The 23,437-nt window shown below is 39.4% G+C and overlaps 1 protein-coding gene across 2 annotated transcripts in view; it reads right to left on the bottom strand.

Moving 5' to 3' along the window:
* The window catches only part of XRRA1 (X-ray radiation resistance associated 1), a gene marked incomplete at both ends in the record, with an annotated part of 99,597 nt that overhangs the window by 36,204 nt on the left and 39,956 nt on the right, over nt 1–23,437 (bottom strand). Inside the window, 2 exons of one of the 2 annotated variants that reach the window (XM_082845121.1) lie at nt 17,095–17,312; nt 18,066–18,194. In XM_082845121.1, the coding sequence (XP_082701247.1) occupies nt 17,095–17,312; nt 18,066–18,194 (347 nt within the window). Of the gene's footprint in view, nt 1–17,094; nt 17,313–18,065; nt 18,195–23,437 lie in introns of those variants that run through there. The other variant, XM_082845122.1, reaches the window with a different exon arrangement.

The following is a 23,437-nucleotide window of genomic DNA, read 5'->3' as shown; positions in this document are numbered from 1 at the left end:
ATTTGAAGAAATTATGGCTGAAAACTTCCCAAACCTAAAGAAGGAAACAGATATCCAGGTATAGAAAGCACAGAGGGTCCCAAACAAGATGAACCCCAACAGACCTACTCCAAGACATACCATAATTAAAATGGCAAAATTTAAAGTTAAAGAGAGGATTCTAAAGGCAGCAAGAGAAAAACAAAGTCAGTTACAAGGGAACCCCCACAAGGCCATCAGCTGATTTCTCTACAGAAACTTTGCAGGCCAAAAGGGAGTGGCAAGATATATTCAAAGTACTGAAAGGGAAAAACCTGTAACCTAGGATACACTACCCAGCAAGATTATCATTTAGAGTAGAAGAATAGATAAAAAATTTCTCAGATAAGCAAAAACTAGAAGAATACAGCAATACTAAACATATCTTAAAAGAAATATTGAAAGATCTTCTCTAAACAGAAAAGCAGCAAGAATATATAGGAAAGGGAAAATCACAATAGAAAAGGTAAATATATAAAAGGACTGAAGATCACTTAAATAAGCCAGTATATAGATTAAAAAAAAACAACCAAATTATATGAAAGCAATTATAACTACAGTGAACAGCAAAAGGATAAACATGAAGATGTAAAATAGGACATCAAACTCATGAAATGTTGGGGAGGGGAGTAAGAAAACCTAGATCTTTTAGAATGTGTTTGAGCTTATATGACCACCAGTCTAAAGCAAGTAGATATGGATTAACATACTTGAAAACCAGGGTAACCACAAATGAAAACATACAATAGATTCACAAAAGCTAAAAAGAAAGGAACTCAAGCATAATACAAAAGAAAGTCATCAAACTACGAAAGGAAAACAAAAAGAAGAAGAAAGGAACAAAGAAGAAATACAAAATTGACTGGAAAATAAGATTTTAAATGGCAGTAAATACATACTTATCAATAATTACTTTAAATGTCAATGGACTAAATGCTCCAATCAAAAGACATAGAGTGGCAGATTGGATAATAAAACAAGAACCTACAATATGCTGCCTACAGGAGACCCACTTTAGGGTGAAAGACACATACAGATGGAAAGTGAGGGGATGGAAAAAGATATTTCATGCAATGACATGAAAGCAGGGGTAGCAATACTCATATGAGACAAAACAGACTTTAAAACTAAGGCCACAAAAAAAAGACAAAGGATGCTATATCATGATAAAAGGATCAATACAAGAAGAGGATATTACACTTGTTAACATATATGCACCCAAAATAGGAGCACCTAAATACATAAAACAAATACTAACAGACATAAAGGGAGAAATTGATGGTAGTACAATAATAGTAGGAGACTTTAACACCCCACTGACATCAATGGACAGATCTTCCAGACAGAAAATCAATAAGGCAACAGAGATCCTAAATGACACAATAGGACAGTTAGATTTCACTGATATCTAAAGGACACTACATCCAAAAAAACTGGAATACACATTCTTTTCAAGTGCACAGGGAACATTCTCCAGGATAAATCACATACTAGTTCACGAAACAAGCATCAACAAACTTAAGAGAATACAAATTATTTCAAGCATCCTTTCTGACCACAACAGCATGAAACTAGAAATCAACCACAGAAAGAAAAATGAGAAAAAAGCAATTACACGGAAACTAAACAACATGCTATTAAAAAACCAATGGGCCGACAGTAAAATCAAAGAGGAAATAAAAAATATCTCAAGATAAACGACAATGAAAACACAACCATACAAAATCTATGGGATGCATAAAAAGCAGTTTAGAGGAAAGTTCATAGCAATACAGGCCTTCCTCAAAAAAAACAAGAATAAAGATGGCGGAAGAGTAAGAAGCAGAGATCACCTTCCTCCCCACAGATACACCAGAAATACATCCACACGTGGAACAACTCCTACAGAACACCTACTGAACGCTGGCAGAAGACCTCAGACCTCCCAAAAGGCAAGAAACCCCCCACGTACCTGGGTAGGGAAAAAGAAAAATGAATAAACAGAGACAAAAGGATAGGGACGGGACCTGCACCAGTGGGAGGGAGCTGTGAAGGAGGAAAGGTTTCCACACACTAGGAAGCCCCTTCGCGGGCGGAGACTGCAGGTGGCGGAGGGGAAAAGCTTCGGAGATGCAGGGGAGAGCACAGCAACAGGGGTGCGGGGGGCAAAGTGGGGAGATTCCCACATAGAGGATTGGTGCTGACCAGCACTCCCCACCCCAGTCCAAGAGGCTTGTCTGCTCCCCCGCCGGGGCGGGCAGGGCTGGGAGCTGAGGCTCGGGCTTAGGTCGGAGCGCAGGGAGAGGACTGGGGTTGGCGGCGTGAACACAGCCTGCAGGGGGTTAGTGTGCCATGGCTAGCCGGGAGGCAGTCTGGGGAAAAGTCTGGACCTGCCAAAGAGGCAAGAGACTTTTTCTTCCCTCTTCGTTAACTGGTGCACGAGGAGAGGGGATTAAGAATGCTGGTTAAAGGAGCTCCAGAGTCGGGCGCGAGCCACGGCTAAAAGCGCGGACCCCAGAGACGGGCATGAGACACTAAAGCTGCTGCTGCCGCCAACAAGAAGCCTGTGGGCGAACACAGGTCACTCTCCACACCCCCCTTCCGGGGAGCCTGTGCAGCCCACCACTGCCAGGGTCCCGTGATCCAGGGACAACTTCCCCGGGGGAACGCACAGCGAGCCTCAGGCTGGTGCAAGGACACGCTGGCCTCTGCCGCCGCAGGCTCGCCCCACACTCCCTCCCTACCCCCGGCCTGAGTGAGCCAGGGCCCCTGAATCAGCGGCTCCTTTAACCCGGTCCTCTCTGAGTGAAGAACAGAGGCCCTCCAGCGACCTACACACAGAGGCGGGGCCAAATCCAAAGCTGAGCCCCTGGGAGCTGTGAGAACAAAGAAGAGAAAGGGAAATCTCTCCCAGCAGCCTCAGTGGATTAAAGCTCCACAATCAACTTGATGTACCCTGCATCTGTGGAATACATGAATACACAACGAATCATCCCAAATTAAGGAGCCGTGTGAATGAACGGCTCTTGGTGCTGCAGCCAGGAGTTAGTGCTGTGCCTCTGAGGTGGGAGAGCCAACTTCAGGACACTGGTCCACAAGAGACCTCCCAACTCCACATAATATCAAACGGCGAAAAGCTCCCAGAGATCTCCATCTCAACACCAGCACCCAGCTTCACTCAACGACCAGCAAGCTACAGTGCTGGACACCCTATGAAAAACAACTAGCAAGACAGGGACACAACCCCACCCATTAGCAGAGAGGCTGCCCAAAATCGTAAGTCCACAGACACCCAAAAACACACCACCAGACGTGGACCTGCCCACCAGAAAGACAAGATCCAGCCACATCCACCAGAACACAGGCACTAGTCCCCTCCACCAGGAAGCCTACACAACCCACTGAACCAACCATAGCCACTGGGGACAGACACCAAAAACAACGGGAACTACGAACCTGCAGCCTGCAAAAAGGAGACCCCAAACACAGTAACATAAGCAAAATGAGAAGACAGAAAAACACACTGCAGATGAAGGAGCAAGATAAAAACCCACCAGACCTAACAAATGAAGAGGAAATAGGCAATCTGCCTGAAAAAGAATTCAGAATAATGATAGGAAAGATGATCCAAAATCTTGAAAATAGAATAGACAAAATGCAAGAAACATTGAATAAGGACCTAGAAGAACTAAAGATGAAACAAACAATGATGAACAACACAATAAATGAAATTAAAAATACTCTAGATGGGATCAATAGCAGAATAACTGAGGCAGAAGAACGGATAAGTGACCTGGAAGATAAAATAGTGGAAATAACTACTGCAGAGCAGAATAAAGAAAAAAGAATGAAAAGAACTGAGGACAGTCTCAGAGACCTCCGGGACAACATTAAATGCACCAACATTCGAATTATAGGAGTTCCAGAAGAAGAAGAGAAAAAGAAAGGGACTGAGAAAATATTTGAAGAGATGATAGTTGAAAACTTCCCTAATATGGGAAAAGAAATAGTTAATCAAGTCCAGGAAGCACAGAGAGTCCCATACAGGATAAATCCAACGAGAAATACGCCAAGACACGTATTAATCAAACTGTCAAAAATTAAATACAAAGAAAGCATATTAAAAGCAGCAAGGGAAAAACAACAAATAACACACAAGGGAATCCCCATAAGGATAACAGCTGATCTTTCAGCAGAAACTCTGCAAGCCAGAAGGGACTGGCAGGACATATTTAAAGTGATGAAGGAGAAAAACCTGCAACCAAGATTACTCTACCCAGCAAGGATCTCATTCAGATTTGATGGAGAAATTAAAACCTTTACAGACAAGCAAAAGCTGAGAGAGTTCAGCACCACCAAACCAGCTCTACAACAACTGCTAAAGGAACTTCTCTAGGCAAGAAACACAAGAGAAGGAAAAGACCTACAATAACGAACACAAAACACTTTAGAAAATGGGAATAGGAACATACATGTCGATAATTACCTTAAATGTAAATGGAATAAATGCTCCCACCAAAAGACACAGATTGGCTGAATGGATACAAAAACAAGACCCATATATTTGCTGTCTACAAGAGACCCACTTCAGACCTAGAGACACATACAGACTGAAAGTAAGGGGATGGAAAAAGATATTCCAGGCAAATGGAAACCAAGAGAAAGCTGGAGTAGCAATTCTCATATCAGACAAAATAGACTTTAAAATAAAGACTATTAGAAGAGACAAAGAAGGACATTACATAATGATCAAGGGAGCGATCCAAAAAGAAGATATAACAATTGTAATTATTTATGCACCCAACATAGGAGCACCTCAATTCATAAGCCAAATACTAACAGCCATAAAAGGGGAAATCAACAGTTAACACATTCATAGTAGGGGACTTTAAACCCCATTTTCACCAATGGACAGATCATCCAAAATGAAAATAAATAAGGAAACACAAGATTTAAATGATACGTTAAAAAAGATGGACTTGATATTTATAGGACACTCCATCCAAAAACAACAGAATACACATTTTTCTCAATTGCTCATGGAACATTCTCCAGGACAGATCATATCTTGGGTCACAAATCAAGCCTTGGTAAATTTAAGAAAATTGAAATTGTATCAAGTATCTTTTCCAACCACAACGCTATGAGACTAGATATCAATTACAGGAAAAGATCTGTAAAAAATACAAACACATGGAGGCTAAACAATACACTACTAAATGATCAAGAGATCACTGAAGAAATCAAAGAGGAAATAAAAAAATACCTAGAAACAAATGACAATGGAGACACGATGACCCAAAATCTATGGGATGCAGCAAAAGCAGTTCTAAGAGGGAAGTTTATAGCAATACAATTCTACCTCAAGAAACAGGAAACATCTCGAATAAACAACCTAACCTTGCACCTAAAGCAATTAGAGAAAGAACAAAAAAACCCCAAAGTTAGCAGAAGGAAAGAAATCATAAAAATCAGATCAGAAATAAATGAAAAAGAAATGAAGGAAACAATAGCAAGATCAATAAAACTAAATGCTGGTGCTTTGAGAAGATAAATAAAATTGATAAACCATAAGCCAGACTCATCAAGAAAAAAAGGGAGAAGATTCAAATCAATAGAATTAAAAATGAAAAAGGAGAAGTAACAACTGACACTGCAGAAATACAGAAGTTCATGAGAGATTACTACAAGCAACTCTATGCCAATAAAATGGACAACCTGGAAGAAATGGACAAATTCTTAGAAAGGCACAACCTGCCAAGACTGAATCAGGAAGAAATAGAAAATATGAACAGACCAATCACAAGCACTGAAATTGAAACTGTGATTAAAAATCTTCCAACAAACAAAAGCCCAGGACCGGATGCCTTCACAGGTGAATTCTATCAAACATTTAGAGAAAAGCTAACACCTATCCTTCTCAAACTCTTCCAAAATATAGCAGAGGGAGGAACACTCCCAAACTCATTCTACGAGGCCACCATCACCCTGATACCAAAACCAGACAAGGATGTCACAAAGAAAGAAAACTACAGGCCAATATCACTGATGAACATAGATGCAAAAATCCTCAACAAAATACTAGCAAACAGAATCCAACAGCACATTAAACGGATCATACACTATGATCAAGTGGGGTTTATTCCAGGAATGCAAGGATTCTTCAATATACGCAAATCAAGCAACGTGATATACCACATTAACAAATTGAAGGAGAAAAACCGTATGATCATCTCAATAGATGCAGAGAAAGCTTTTGACAAAATTCAACACCGATTTATGATAAAAATCCTGCAGAAAGTAGGCACAGAGGGAACTTTCCTCAACATAATAAAGGCCATATATGACAAACCCACAGGCAACATCGTCCTCAATGGTGAAAAACTGAAAGCATTTCCACTAAGATCAGGAACAAGACAAGGTTGCCCACTGTCACCACTCTTATTCAACATAGTTTTGGAAGTTTTAGCCACAGCAATCAGAGAAGAAAAGGAAATAAAAGGAATCCAAATCAGAAAAGAAGAAGTAAAGCTGTCACTATTTGCAGAAGACATGATACTATACATAGAGAATCCTAAAGATGCTACCAGAAAACTACTACAGCTAATCAATGATTTTGGTAAAGTTGCAGGATACAAAATTAATGCACAGAAATCTCTGGCATTCCTATACACTAATGATGAAAAATCTGAAAGTGAAATCAAGAAAACACTCCCATTTACCATTGCAACAAAAAGAATAAAATATCTAGGAATAAACCTACCTAACGAGACAAAAGACCTGTATGCAAAAAATTATAAGACACTGATGAAAGAAATTAAAGATGATACAAATAGATGGAGAGATACACCATGCTCTTGGATTGGAAGAATCAACATTGTGAAAATGACTCTACTACCCAAAGCAATCTACAGATTCAATGCAATCCCTATCAAACTACCACTGGCATTTTTCACAGAACTAGAACAAAAACTTTCACAATTTGTATGGAAACACAAAAGACCCTGAAGAGCCAAAGCAATCTTGAGAACGAAAAACGGACCTGGAGGAATCAGGCTCCCTGACTTCAGACTATACTACAAAGCTACAGTAATCAAGACAGTATGGTACTGGCACAAAACAGAAAGATAGATCAATGGAACAGGATAGAAAGCCCAGACATAAACCCACGCACATATGGTCACCTTATCTTTGATAAAGGAGGCAGGAATGTACAGTGGAGAAAGGACAGCCTCTTCAATAAGTGGTGCTGGGAAAACTGGACAGCTACATGTAAAAGTATGAGATCACTCCCTAACACCATACACAAAAATAAGCTCAAAATGGATTAAAGACCTAAATGTAAGGCCAGAAACTATCAAACTCTTAGAGGAAAACATAGGGAGAACACTCTATGACATAAATCACAGCAAAATCCTTTTTGACGCACCTCCTAGAGAAATGGAAAAAAAAAAATAAACAAATGGGACCTAATGAAACTTCAAAACTTTTGTACAGCAAAGGAAACCGTAAACAAGACCAAAAGACAACCCTCAGAATGGGAGAAAATATTTGCAAATGAAGCAACTGACAAAGGATTAATTTCTAAAATTTACAAGCAGCTCATGCAGCTCAATAACAAAAAAAAACCAATCCAATCCAAAAATGGGCAGAAGACCTAAATAGACATTTCTCCAAAGAAGATATACAGACTGCCAACAAACACATGAAGGAATGCTCAACATCATTAATCATTAGAGAAATGCAAATCAAAACTACAATGAGATATCATCTCACACCAGTCAGAATGGCCATCATCAAAATATCTAGAAACAATAAATGTTGGAGAGGGTGTGGAGAAAAGAGAACACTCTTGCACTGCTGGTGGGAATGTGAACTGGTACCGCCACTATGGAGAACAGTATGGCGGTTCCTTAAAAAACTACAAATAGAACTACCATATGACCCAGCAATCCCACTACTGGGCATATACCCTGAGAAAACCATAATTCAAAAAGAGTCATGTACCAAAATGTTCATTGCAGCTCTATTTACAATAGCCCGGAGATGGAAACAACCTAAGTGTCCATCATCGGATGAATGGATAAAGAAGATGTGGCACATATATACAATGGAATATTACTCAGCCATAAAAAGAAACAAAATTGAGCTATTTGTACTGAGGTGGATAGACCTAGAGTCTGTCATACAGAGTGAAGTAAGTCAGAAAGAGAAAGACAAATACCATATGCTAACACATATACATGGAATTTAAGAAAAAAAAATTTCATGAAGAACCTAGCAGTAAGACAGGAATAAAGACACAGCCCTACTAGAGAACGGACTTGAGGATATGGGGAGGGAAAAGGGTGAGCTGTGACAAAGCGAGAGAGAGTCATGGACATATATACACTACCAAACGTAAGGTAGATAGCTAGTGGGAAGCAGCCGCATAGCACAGGGAGATCAGCTCAGTGCTTTGTGACCGCCTGGAGGGGTGGGATAGGGAGGGTGGGAGGGAGGGAGACGCAAGAGGGAAGAGATATGGGAACATATGTATACGTATAACTGATTCATTTTGTTGTAAAGCAGAAACTAACTCACCAATATAAAGCAATTATACTCCAATAAAAAAAAAAAAACCAAGAAAAATTCCAAATAGACAACCTGACCTACAACCTAAAAGAATTAGAAAAAAACAAACAAAACCTTAAGTCAGCAGAGGAAAGAAAATAACAAAGATCAGAGAGGAAATAAATAAAATAAAAAAGGAATAGAAAAAATATCAATAAAACCAAGAGCTGTTTTTTTTGAAAGGACAAACAAAATCGACAAACCTGTGGCCAGGCTCACCAAGAAAAGTGGACCCAAATAAACAAAATAAGAAATGAAAGAGCAGAAATAACAACCAATTCCACAGAAATATGAATTTCATAAGAAGGTATTATGAACACATATATGCCAACAAAATGGACAACTTAAAAGAAATGGACAAATTTCTAGAAACATACAGCCTACCAAAACTGAATCAAAAAGAAACAATCTAAACAGACTGATCACTAGAAGTGAAACAGAATCTGTAATTTAAAAAAAATAACAAAAACAAAAACTCCCTACAAACAAAAGTTTAGGACTGGATGGCTTCACTAGGGAATCCTACCAAAGATACAAAGAACTTATACCTATCCTTCTCAAACTCTTCCAAAAGACTGAAGAAAAGGGAACACTCCCAAAGTCATTCTTTGAAGCCACCATCATTCTTATACCAAAACCAGCAAAGACACTACCAAAAAAGAAAATTACAGGCCAATATCTCTGATGAATACAGATGCTAAAATCCTCAACAAAATATTAGCAAACAGAATCCAACCACACATAAAAAAGATCACACACCACAATCAAGTTGGATTCATCCCAGGGTTTCAAGGATGGTTCAACATACGCAACTCAATGTGATACACCGCATCAACAAAAGAAATGACAATAACCACACAGTCATTTCAATAGATGCAGAAAAAGCATTTGATAAAATTCAGCATCCATTCATGATAAAAACTCTCACCAAAAGTGGGTATAGAGAGAACGTATCTCAAATTAATAAAAGTTATTTATGACAAACCTATAGCCAACATAATACTCAACTGTGAAAAGCTGGAAGCCTTCCAGCTAAAATCTCAAATAAGACAAGGATGCCCACTCTCACCACTTCCATTCAACACAGTATTGGAAGTCCTAGCCATAGCAATCAGATAAGAAAAAGTATCTAAATGGGAAGGGAGGGACTTCCCCAGTGGTCCAGTGGATAAGACTCCATGCTCCCAATGCAGGGGGCCCAGGTTTGATCCCTGGTCAGGGAACTAGATCCCACATGCATGCCGCAACTAAGAGTCCGCATGCCACAACTAAGAAGTCTGCATGCTGAAACTAAAAAAAAAAAAAGAAAACAAGATCCCACGTGCCACAACTAAGACCCAGCACAGCCAAAATAAAAAAAATAATAAATAAATATTAAAAATAAATAAATAAACTGGAAGGGAAGAGGTAAACTTGTCATTATATGCAGATGACATTATACTATACATAGAAAACCCTAAAGACTCCACACAAAAACTACTAGAACTGATAAATGAATTCAGCAAAGTAGCAGGATACAAGATTAACATACAGAAATCAGTTGCAATTCTTTACACTAACAATGAGATATCAGAAAGAGAAAGTAAAAAAGATCCCTTTTAAAATCACATCACAAAGAGTAAAATACTTAGGAATAAACATGACCAAGGAGGTGAAAGACTTATATGCTGAGAACTATAAAACATTGATAAAGGAAATGAAGATGATTTAAAGAAATGGAAAGATATACCATGCTCTTGGATGGGAAGAAGGAATGTTGTTAAAATAGCCATACTATCCAAAGCAATCTACAGTTTAATGCGATCCCTATCAAATTACCCGTGACATATTTTACAGAACTAGAACAAATAATCTTAAAATTTATATAGAACCATAAAAGACCAAAGTTGCCACAGCAATCCTGAGGAAAAAAGAACAAAGTTGGAGGAATAAGGCTCCCAGACTTCAGACAATACTACAAAGCTATAGTAATCAAAACAGCATGGTATGGCACAAAAAGAGACATATAAATCAATGGAACAGAATAGAGAGCCCAGAAATAAACCCACACACCTATAGTCAATTAATGTTTGACAAAGGAGGCAAGAACATACAGTAGAGAAAAGAAAGTCTCTTTGGCAAATGGTGTTGGGAAAGCTGGACAGCCACATGTAAAGCAATGAAGTTAGAACACTCCCTCATACTATACACAAAAATAAACTTAAAATGACTTAAAGACTTAAATATAAGACATGACACCATAAAACTCCTAGAAGAGAACATAGGCAAAACATTCTCTGACATAAATCACAGCAAGGTTTTCTTAGGTCAGTCTTCCAAGGCAATAGAAATAAAAGCAAAAATAAACAAATGGGACCTAATCAAACTGCAAGCCTTTGCACAGCAAAGGAAACCATAAAACAAAACAAAAAGACAACCTACAGAATGGGAGAAAATACTTGCAAATGATGCAACTGACAATGGGTTAATATCCACAATATACAAACAGCTCATACAACTCAATAACAAAAAATAAACAACCCAATCAAAAAAATGGGTAGAAGGCGTAAATAGACATTCTCCATTGAAGACATACAGGTGGCCAACAGGCACATGAAAAGATGTTCAACATTGCTAATTATTAGAGAAATGCAAATCAAAACTAAAATGAGGTATCACCTCACACCAATCAGAAGGGCCATCATCTAAAAGTCTACAAATAATAAATGCTGGAGCAGGTGTGGAGAAAAGGGAACCCTTGTACACTGTTGGTAGGAATGTAAATTGGTGCAGCCACTATGGAAAACAGTATGGAGGTTCCTTAAAAAACTAAAAATGGAGTTACCATATGATACAGCAATCCCGCTCTTGGGCATATATTCAGAAAAGATGAAAACTCTAATTCAAAGTGAAACATGCACCCTCAATGTTCATAGAAGCACTATTTACAATAGCCATGACATGGAAGCAACCTAAGTGTCCATAAACACATGAATGGATAAAGAAGATGTGATACACACAAATAGAATACTACTCAGCCATAAAAAAGAATGAAATAATGCCATTTGCAACAACACACACGGACCTACAGATTATACTAAGTGAAGTAAGTCAGACAGAGAAAGACAAATATATGATATCACTTATATGTGGAACCTAAAAAATAGTATAAATGAACTTAATTACAAAACAGAAACAGACTCAAAGATATAGAAAACAAACTCATGGTTACCAAAGGGGAAGAAGGGAGAGGCATAATTGGGAGTATGGGATTAACAGATGCATACCACTATATATAAAGTAGATAAACAACAAGGATTTACTGTATAGCGCAGGGAACTGTTTTCACTCTCTTGTAATAAACTAAAATGGAAAAGAATCAGGAAAAAAGAATATAGATATATACATATATATGTGTAACTGAATCACTCTGATGTACACCTGAAACTAATACAATATTGTAAATCAACTATATTTTAATTTAAAAAAGGAAAAAAAAGAATATATATTAAACGTTTAAAAAAGAAAATATACACTACTGATGATAGAAATAAATCAAAACATCAATAATCACAATGTGAGTTAAATTCTTCTATTAAAAAAAGACCTATATTGGGGAAAATAGGAGGGTTATATTGTTTTTAAGATATTACAAAATAAGTGTTCATATCAAATCAAATCGAGGCCCAGGCTGAGGCCAAAAGTATTAAGATAAGGTGGAGTATTTTACAGTGATTAAAAGATACAATGTACCAGGTAATAGTCATGATCCTCATAATGGAACTGAACCAATTTAATAATAAAAAGCGCCAGAAACATAGGAGATACTGACAAACCCACAATAGTGGTAAGAGACTTTAATATACCTCTTTCCAAAGTTAACGAACCAAGTAGACACAAAAATAATCTTGGGGAAAATCTGAATAACATAATTGTGCCAATTATTAAGCTATTATTTTTTACTGCCAAACCCACTCTTCTCTATTCTGCTTTGGGGTGTTGGAGCTGGGGTTCTGAAAACCATTCTTCTGCTTTGCCAGTTGCTTTCCTGTTAGACTCTGACAATAGGGGTTGGGGCTAGAGGAAGACTGCAAAGCTGGAAGAGGAAGAAGAGGCTTGCTTCCACCAGTCTGCTTCCCATGGGTTTCCCGACTGCTTGTGATATGAATGTCGCTGGAGTAATGTCACTTCATGAGAGTTTCAGCAAGTCTCTCCCCAGCAGCAGCTGAATCCAGTTTGCAGTTTTCTAACCTTTATAAACCAGCTTCAGGGATATCAGCACCAGCCAGTCAGTCTCCTCCTTGCAGAGATTTGGGGTCTCAGCTCCATGAGGCCCCTCTGAGCTCAGAGACACCAGCAGCCAAGCTCTAAAGGGCTTCTCTTCCAAGCTTCTGAATTTTAATAATTCCAACCCCTTCCCACAAAGGAAAACCCAGGCTCAGATGGCTTCATGGTGAATTCTTCCAAAATTTAAGGAAGATATAATCTCAATCTTATACAAACTTTCCCAAGCAACAGAAAAACAGTGAATATTTCTCCAAATTCATTTTATGAGGCAAACATAACTCTGACTGTAAATCCTGACAAGAACATTATAACAAAAGAAAATAATATACCCACATATCTCCTGAACATAGATTTTAAAATCCTTGACAAAATATCAATCAGCAAGTTAAATCATGACCAAGTGGGGTTTATCCTGGGAATGCAAGTCTGGTTCAACATTCAAAAATTGATATAAAATAAACAGGTGGGATTATATCAAACTAAAAAGCTTTTGCACAGCAAAGGGAACCATCAACAAAATGAAAAGACAACCTACTGAATGGGAGAACATATTTTTAAATTCTATATCTGGACAAGGGGTTACTATCCAAAAATATATTTTTAAAAAACTCAGAAAACTCAATAGCAAAAAACCAAACAATCAAGAGGATATGAATAGACATCTTTCCAAAGAAGACATGCAAATGGCCTACAGGTACATGAAAATATGCTCAACATCACTAATCATCAAGGGGAAGCAAATCAAAACCACAATGAGATACTACCTCACACCTGTCAGAATGGCTGTTATCAAAAAGAAAAGAAATAACAAGTGTTGGCGAGGATGTGGAGAAAAGGGAACTGTTGTTCACTGTTGGTGGGAATGTAAATTGGTGCAGCTATTATGGAAAACAGTATGGAGGTTCATCAAAAAAACTGAAAACAGAACTCCAAGTTCCACTTCTGGGTATTTACCCAAAGAAAATAAAATGCACCCTTATGTTCATGGCAGCATCATTTACAATAGCCAAGACACAGAAACAACCTAAGTGTCCATCGATGGACGAATGGATAAGGAAAATGTGATTTTATACATATGTACACACACACACATATGTAAATTATTCAGCCGTAAAAAAGAATGATACCTTGCCATTTGCAACAACATGGTTAGGCCCTGAAGGCATTATGTAAAGTGAAATAAGCCAGACAGAAAAAGATAAATACCATATGATCTCTCTTAAATGTGGAATCTAAAGAAAAACACAAAAACCAACCCAAACCAAAACAAAAAAATTGAGCCCATGGATATAAAGAACAGACTAGTGGCTGCCTGAGGCAGGGGGTGGGGGGTGGGCGAAATGGGTGTAGGGGGTGAAAAGGTACAAACTCCCAGTTATATATGGGAATGTAATGAATATAGCGCGGTGACTATAGTTAACAGTACTGTATTGTGTATTTGAAAGTAGCTAGGAGAGTGGATCTTGAAAGTTCTTATTACATGAAAAAAATTTTTTTGTAACTAGGTATGGTGACAGATATTAACTGAACTTAAAAAAAAATCAATGTAATGAACCATATTAATAGATTAAAGAAAAATCACATGATTGTCTCAATAGATGCAGAAAAAGCATTTGACAAAATTCAATACCCATGCATAATAAAAACTGTCAGCAAACTAGGAAAACAAAGAAATTTCTTTGATCTGATAAAAGGCATTTACAAAAATATCTACAGCTAACTCATAATTTTGAAATACTGAACAGTTTCCCCCTGAGGTTGGGAACAACACAAGGATGTCCACTATCACCACTTCTCTCAACGTCGTACTAGAAGTCTTAGCCAGTGAAATAAAGAAATAAAAAGGCATAAGAGGCATAAGATTGGTAGAGAATAAATGAAATGGTCATTATCTGTAAACGTCATGATCGTGAACATAGGTAATCCGAAAGAACCTGCAAATGACTAAAAGTGATAAGTGAATTTAGAAAGGTTACTGGATACATGTTCAATATTGGAAATGAAATATAAAAAAGCAATACCACTGATGATAGCATAAAGAAGACCAAATACCTAGGAATAAATCTAATGAAAGATACGCATAACCTTGCCATTGAAGCCTACAAAGCATTGTTGAGAAGAATTTTAAAAGATCTAAAAAATGGTAGGATATATTATTTTAATGAGGCAATTCTCTCCAAATTGGTCTGTAGGTTCAATGCAATTCCAGTCAAAATTCTAGCAGGATTTTGTTTGGAAGTTGATAAGCTGATTCTAAAATTTGCATAGAATTTGCATACTGTTTGTATGCAAAGGTCTTACAATACCTGTAGCAGTTTTGAAGAATAACATCACAGCTGTAGAATTTCACCATCAGTTGTCAAAACTTGTTACAAAGCTATAGTCGTTTAGATACATACACTGTCACCGCCTTACCACAATGCCTCCCCAACAACTCAGTGGGGAAAATTATAGTCTTTTCAACAAATGGTGCTGGGTCAATCAGATATCCATATAAAAGAGTTAACTTTGACTCTACCTCACACTATATACAAAAAATAATTCTAGATAGATCAGAGACCAAATATAAAAACTAAAATAATCAAGCTTCTAGAAGGAAATATAGAAAAATATCTTCATGAGTTGAGACATGCAAAAAAGTCTTGATCAGGAAATAGAAAGCACTAACTATAAAGATTGATGAATTGGATTTCATTAAAATTAAGAACTTCTGTTCACCAAAATTCACCAGTAATATGAAAAAGCAAGTCACAGACTGAGAAAAGATTTTTGTGATATATGGATCTACCAGGAACTTGTATCCAGGATACATAAAGGACTCAAATCAACAACAACAACAAAAAGGCTACACAATCCAATTTAAATACAGCCAAGAGGCGAATAAGCACTTCCAAAAGAGGATATCAAAGTGACCAATAAACATATAAAAAGGTACTCAACATCATTAGTCACTTGAGAAATGCAAATCAAAACCACAATGAGATATCACTACCTATCTACCAAAACCAGTAAAATGAAAAAGACTGATGGTACCAAGGATTTGTGAGGATATGGAATAACTGGAAATCTCTTACATTAATATGGGATTGACAATTGCTACAACCCCACTGGAAAAGTATTTGGCAGTATCCACTAATGCTAAACAAATTTTACACTCTGAGGCTCAGCAATTCCACTCCTGGGTACATACCCAACAGAAGCAAGTGCTTATGTCCACCAAAAGATGTGTAAAAAAATGTTCACAGCAGCTTTATCCATAATAGCTCCCAAATAGAAATAACCAAAATGTCTATCAACAGTAAAAAGTGTAAATAAATTGTGGTATAAATGGAATAAATAAGAGAAAAAAAAAGAATGAACCACTGACATAGGCAACAACATGAATGAATCCCACAGATTTAACGTTGAGTGATACATGAATTTCAAATCAGGCGAAACTCATCTGTGTTGACAGAAGTCAGAACAGTGGTTATTCTTAGAGGAGATACTGATTGGGAGGTTACCACATGGGATGTTGAAAACGTTCTATATTGTAATATGGGTGATAGTTAAAAGAGTATATATATATGTAAAAACTCAAGCTCTGCACAAGATTTCTGTATTTTACTCTATGTAAATTATTCCTCAATTTAAAATAAATGTTAAGGAAAAACAGTGTGGTATTGGCACAGTAATAGAGAATTAATTAGATCAGTGGAGCAGAATATGTAATCCACAAATACACTCATGCATTAAAGGGATTTTGGTTTATAATAAAGGTAACGGTTCTTTCATTTTCTGCCTCCAAATGTTGCCATCTGGATGTGATTCTTGGGACTGTGGTAGCAACCTTGAGACCTCAGTGGGAACCAGCCTAAAAGAACAAGCAAGAAGGACAAGCAAGCAGGCCAAGGATGGAGAGGAGAGGATGGAAAGAGCCTGAGCCCCTTGAGAATATCAATGCACCCCAGAATTAACCATCTCTGGAAAGCCTTACTTCTCAGTTTCTCGTTATTTGAGATAAAAAGGAAAAAATCCACTTGTAACTGGGTTGTAAAAGCATCTTGACTGACAGAACCAGTTAGGAAGTTATACAAATAGTTCATGTAGGACTGCGATCTCCCCTGGCTCAGCAGTTGAAAAGCAGCAGCTCCCCAGGGAGCCACAGACTCTCAGAATAAACTCTTGGAAGCTTATCACACCATGGGTCTAGCATCTGCAACAAGTGGTATCACTAACCTGTCCGGTCAACATCCTTTTTCATGGGCAGTACAGTATAATCCAGTTGGTCATCCGAGGCCTCAAATATCCACGACTTGGGCTGCAGCATAGATTGGGGCTCTTTCCTGGGACTCCCCCTGCCTCCAACCCAGTCTCCAGACCCATCTCGGAGCTGAACCTGCTGTAGGTACGGGATCCGGAAAATCTTGTTTTGGTCCAGGCTTAACTTCTTCAGTCTTCAATTAAGGAAAGTGAATACAGAATCACAGCAGTAATGATAACCTCAGGGACATTTACCAAGCAACTTTAGGGAAAGAACATGGAATCAGGCTTCGACAGTTACTCCTCTTGGGTGACCTTGAGCCAGTGACTTACCCTCTCTGGGCCTCAATGTCCCTATCTCTAAAATGGGGATAGTATTCATTAACCTTTCAAGGGTCTTGTGAAGATTAAATGAGACAATATGTAAATGCTGCCACAAAGTAGTGTTCAGTAAATGGTATTTGAATCCAAAGTAAATTTTCCAGGGATCTAAAGCTTAAGCATTTAAATGCCAGCATTTCATTACTTTAACCAAATATAGTCAGCCCTCCATATCTGTGGGTTCTACGTTGGTTGAATCTGTGGACACAAAACCCAGATACAGAGGGCCAACTACAGGTAGAGCTCAGAGTTTAACTTACCTTTCTGATTCTCTTTTTTTTTTTTTGGCTCCTCTATTAGGGTCAGGATCCCATATCTCCTCCTACCCTCCTTTCTCTTTACTGCTTCTAATCCAGTCACATGATCAGAAATACCTTTACTGATGCCTCACTTTTTGGCTTGAGCTAAAGCTCAGAGGGCAGATGACTTACTCATGGCCACACAGCAGAGATAAGTGATGGAGCTGGGATTTAAACCCAGGCATTTTGGCTTCCAGAGCAGCACTCAAGGTGTGAGAAAGGCTGGGGGTTATAGAGGGCCCTGTAGAGAGAGGCTTCTAGCTTTACCTCCTGAGCCCGGCCAGGCTGGCAAAGCAATTGGGGTTGGAGAGTTTGTTGTCATCCAGCATCAGTGTCTCTAGCGCCGGGAACCTCAGGATGTACCTCTTGCTGGTCAGCGATGTTACATATGCCTCCCTGGGGGTGCAAAGACCTTGGGTAATGAACAAGAGCAGGGGACAAGCTCTACCACTCCCAGGAAGAAATGGAGGATAGGAAATCAATTAAGAGGCCTAACCAGCTTGGGAACTACTCTACTGCCCAAGAGTGGTCTCCGCAGTGAGGGACCAAAAGGTGTAATTCCCTCTTCAACTGACCCCCTTCCCCAAACCCCACTCACACATACAATCTTTTGTATGGAGAAAGGTTGCACATATTCACTGATGGACTCAGTGAGACCAGTTTGCAGCAGGATGGAGGGGCACTAGTAATGTTCATGGAAAACACCAGGGTGACAGAGTTAGGGGAAGCATTCTGTAGGAACAACACTACACAATTTTGGGTCAGGGCAGACTCCCAAGTATGCTGTGTCACCCCAAGAAGTGGTAACCATGGAAGTACCAGGAGACAATGCCCTTGGCAGAGATTAAGTGGGGTAAGGTACGATGGATGAAGGGCACCATCCCTAGCCACAGTGAGGCTCTCCTCTAAAGTGACTTGGTAAAGTGCACACATCAGTATGGAATTGGGAAGTCTTTTCTTAAATTCAAACTCTCTGAGGATTCCCAGAAACACTTGAGAGCGGGATTTAACAGGCTGAGGTCCTGAATCACACAGGTGGGACAGGAAGTGGTGGCATCATTGATGGTGGTACTACCATCAATGATGTGACCTCATTTGTGTCCCCAGGTGGATGAGGCCTAGGCATTTATTTTTAAGCACATGAAAGGCAGATGACTCACATCGTGTTTTCATTCCTCCCTCCAACTCCATCCTCTGTATACACGAAAACACATAGGGATATCCAGTCACAAAACACACATACACATATGTAAATCACAGATGTGCCTACAATAAGAGGACAGGAAAGCAGCCTTTCTTCTGAACCTACTGCATTCCTGGAATTGTTAGCTGTTTTATACATGTCATCTTAGAATAGCACTGAGAAGGACTGGTGTTATCCATCTCCTTTTCAGATGAAGAAATTCAAACTCAGAGTCCCTTGCCCAAAATCTCACAGCCAGAAAGTGGTAGAGCTCAAACTCAACTCCAAACCCCAGGCCCTTTCCACAGCAGCACCCGCCTCTCACATCACATCTTCAAGCTCTCTGTGGATTAAAGGATGGGGAAGTGGAACGGTAGCTGTTGGCTGGGCTGGAGAGAACTTGACAAAGGTAGGCAATGAGTTCAAAAGTCCAAAAGGACTGCAAGAGTACACCTAAAGGCAGGAATACCTCAAAGATGAATTTCAAGACAGCATATAGCCAGCCGTGTAGTCATTCATTCATTCATTCACATACATGAATTTCTTCAACACGTATTTGTGGAGCCAGGGACTGGGAATACAAAGAGAAAAGGAACACATCCGCCTCTCAAGGTGCTTATTAGAGTCTCATGGAGGAGGTGGATGCACAGCATACAGTGAGACAAATGCCACAGCAGAGGCAGGCATGAAGCGTGATGGGAGTCACCGACCCCAGTGTGGAGGACTCAGGGAAGGCAGTGTTTAAGCTAAACCATGAAGAATGGAGCGGGAGGGAATTCCCTGGCAGTCCAGCGGGTAAGGGTTAAGACTCCATGCTCTCACTGCTGAGGGCCTGGGTTTGATCTCTGGTTGGGAAACTAAAATCCCATAAGCTGCATGGCGTGGCCGAAAAAAAAAAAAAGAATGGAGAGGGAGTTTGCCATGTTCTTAAGAACTGCGAGAGAGGGAGAGGAACCAGAGAAAAATCATTGCTTTGTGGCTGGAGCTGTAATATTTTTAGGAGCTCTGGCCAGTCATGTGTAGCCCATCACGGGGCCCAGAGAGAGACAGGTGCTCACCTGTAAAGACAAATGGAGCGAGTCACAGAGATGAAAAAGCTGAGAGACAGAACTTCTGGGCTCTTCCACAATGCTCAGGACCTACATTCAGTATGTCCCTAAGGCATGGCTGTTAGATGCCCCATTGTTCTTAGAGTAAATTCCTCCTTTTTTGTTACTCTAATATTGATGGATTTCTGTAGATTATAACCATGATAGTTCTGACTAAAAAAAAGGCAAAGGTCAGATATGGTTTCCGAAAGAGCCCTGGCAAGGTGTGGGGGAAGAGGCTTCAAGTCCAAAGACCAGAGAAACTCAACAGAGAAGGAAAGAAGCCTTTAGTTCATGGTACTTTTCCGGGTCATGGATGACTTTTCCTCTTCCTGAAAGGACCAACTTTCATACACTGACATTTTAATCTACCTGAAAGCAATTACAGGACGGTGCCCAGAAGCTCTGTTGATTTATAAATAACTGGCCAATCTTTATTTTACTCCAGTGGAATATGAAACAGCTAAGAAATAAGCCTTCAAAAAATTCCTCTTAAGCCCTGAAACAAACCTTTTTAAAGTTCAACTCTAATTATAACATAGAGAAGTTTCATTCTGTCTCTAAAATAGATGTCTTAAAATAGGGGGGCCATCAATAGGTAGGTGAGGAAGACAAGATGCAAAGCTTCACAGGAAAGCATCAGACTCCCTCAGTGAGCCCTTCCTGTGGCAGTTTTGGGAGAAGAGCTTTTTGAAGTGGCAGGCGTCTGTCAGTAATGGAGAAACCGAGGTTTCCAGCTGTTCAGAGTAGTGCTATTTTTATTATACCTTCTCTTGGCAAAAGGAATTGATACGATTTAAAATCTGATAGCTTTTTTTTTTTTTTTTTTTTGGGTACACGGGCCTCTCACTGTTGTGGCCTCTCCCGTTGAGGAGCACAGGCTCCAGACGCACAGGCTCAGCGGCCGTGGCTCACGGGCCCAGCCACTCCGCGGCATGTGGGATCTTCCCGGACTGGGGCACGAACCCGTGTCCCCTGCATCGGCAGGCAGACTCTCAACCACTGCGCCACCAGGGAAGCCCCTAAAATCTGATAGCTTTAATGGAATTTTTTAGCAGGTATGCCCCAGTGGTTGGATTCCCATTCAGGAATGGGAACTCATGTCCCATTTTAGAAAAAGCATAGGAGTGGGGATCAGAGGCCCTGGGCTCTGGTTCTGGTGGTGCTGCTGCTTTGCTTGCTGTGTGATTTCTAGTTGGTGTCAAGCATCTCTGGGCCTAGTCAGTTCCTCCCTCTATCTATATGATGGAAAAGGATTTCTTTTACTTTACATTGTAAGACTTTGGATTAGGCTAAAATTATTGTTCAACAGACTAGACCAAGGACTATAGCAAACAAGACGAAATTTAGCAAACACTAATGTTTGTTCAAATTCAGTTCAGCTTCTGTGATAAGATACAGAAAACCCACCATGCAAACACAGGATGCGGGAGACATGGCTTAACAGCTTACTTGTGTAAGAAAGGACTTACGATGTGGCTGCTAAAAGCTAGTGCTCTTTCAAGTGGCATTATTAGGAAGATAGTGATGAGAAAAAAGGAGGTCACAATGCCCCTCTGCTCCGTGCTGGTCAAGCCTGAGAGCCGACTCTTGAGGTCCAAGGGGGAAAGGGAATAGGCCTAATGGGAGAGGCAAAGTATCAGCTGTCAGTCAAAACAAGTAAGAGAGCAGTCTAAAGATGGAGTAGGTCAAATATGATTCCCCTAACTCATCCAGACAGACCATGATCTACCCGGAAATGGAGATATAAATAGTTCAGAGTAGATGAGGTATGTTGTGAAATGGAAAAAAGGAGAACAGAGGATGGAGAAGTAGGCAGAGTCAAGTAGTGAAAAGCCTTGTAATCAATATTAATGGAGTTTAGAATGTTGGGAAGCTGCTGAAGGACTTTAAGCAGGGCGGTGATAGAATCAGATATGCATTTTAGAAACATCACTCTGGCTGATGGTGAGGATGGACTGGGAGGTGAGAAACTGGAGACTGAGACCAAACAGGAGAGTAACAGAAAAGGGCAAGTTTAAGAAAAATTTAGGAAGTACAATTCACAGAATCTGGCGACTGAACGGATGTGCAAGGTGAGGAAGGAAAGAATTCAGGCTGCTGACCGTGTTTCTAGCCTGCACAACTGCACAGCAGATGAAGAGCAGTGCCCACCACTGAGGACAGGGACGCAGGAGGAGGAGATGTTGGCATGAGCATGTGTCTGATGAGTTTGGTATGATAAGCAGGATACATGGGCGTATAGCTCAGAAGACAGAAGTGAAGTAGAGAAATATCTAAGACTTGGGAAGGGATGAGACCACTAAGAAAGACTGTAAAGATTAAGAAAAACGGTGGGTTGAGAGTGGACAATGGGGGACCACCAAGATTTAAGAGATTGGCAGAAAAGGGGAATCCATAGAGCATACTGAGTGTGGACAGGTGTGCAGGGAGGAAATGACAATAGTAGTTGTCTGGAGTCTCATCGCTTTCAAAGCATAATTATTTCAGTTGATACTCTGATGTAAGCAGGAGTACATTTATTCTCCTTTTCTTATATGTAAAGAACTAGGAAGTGCAGAGTGGTGGAGACTTGCCTTATTTTATGTGATAAGACTTTCCACTTGAAAACAACTAGAATGATGAATAAAGTATAAAAAGAAAAAAGACCCATCATTTAGAGCTACCATATGATCCAGTAATCCTGCTCTTGGGCATATATCCAGAGAAAAACCATACTTTGGAAAGATACATGCACCCCAATGTTCATTGCAGCACTATTTACAACAGCCAGGACATGGAAGAAACCTAAATATCCATCGACAGATAAATGGATAAAGAAGGTGTGGTACATACATACAATGGAATATTACTCAGCTATAGAAAAGAACAAAATAATGCCATTTGCAGCAACATGGATGGACCTAGAGATTGCCATACTGAGTGAAGTACGTCAGAGAAAGACAAATATCATATGATATCACTTATATGTGGAATCTAAAAAAAGAGTACAAATGAACTTATTTACAAAACAGAAACAGAGTCACAGATGGCGAAACAAACTTATGGTTACCAAGGGGGAAAGGAGGGGGGAGGGATAAATTGGGAGATTGGGCTGGACATATACACACTACTATATGTAAAATAGATAACTAATAAGGACCTACTGCATAGCACAGGGAACTCTACTCAATACTCTGTAATGACCTATATGGGGAAAGAATCTAAAAAAGAGTGGTATGTGTATATATATAACTGATTCACTTTGCGGTACACCTGAAACTAACACAACATTGTAAATCAACTATACTCCAATAAAAATTTTAAAAATAAATAAATAAAACCATGTAAGAGATGCAAAGACAGTAAGGAAGTAGTGTGCCAAAATC

Source organism: Leucopleurus acutus, assembly GCF_964270905.1.
Source record: "Leucopleurus acutus genome assembly, chromosome: 8".
In the NCBI taxonomy this organism is placed as follows: Eukaryota; Metazoa; Chordata; class Mammalia; order Artiodactyla; family Delphinidae; genus Leucopleurus; species Leucopleurus acutus.
This window is presented reverse-complemented; position numbering and strand designations above follow the sequence as displayed.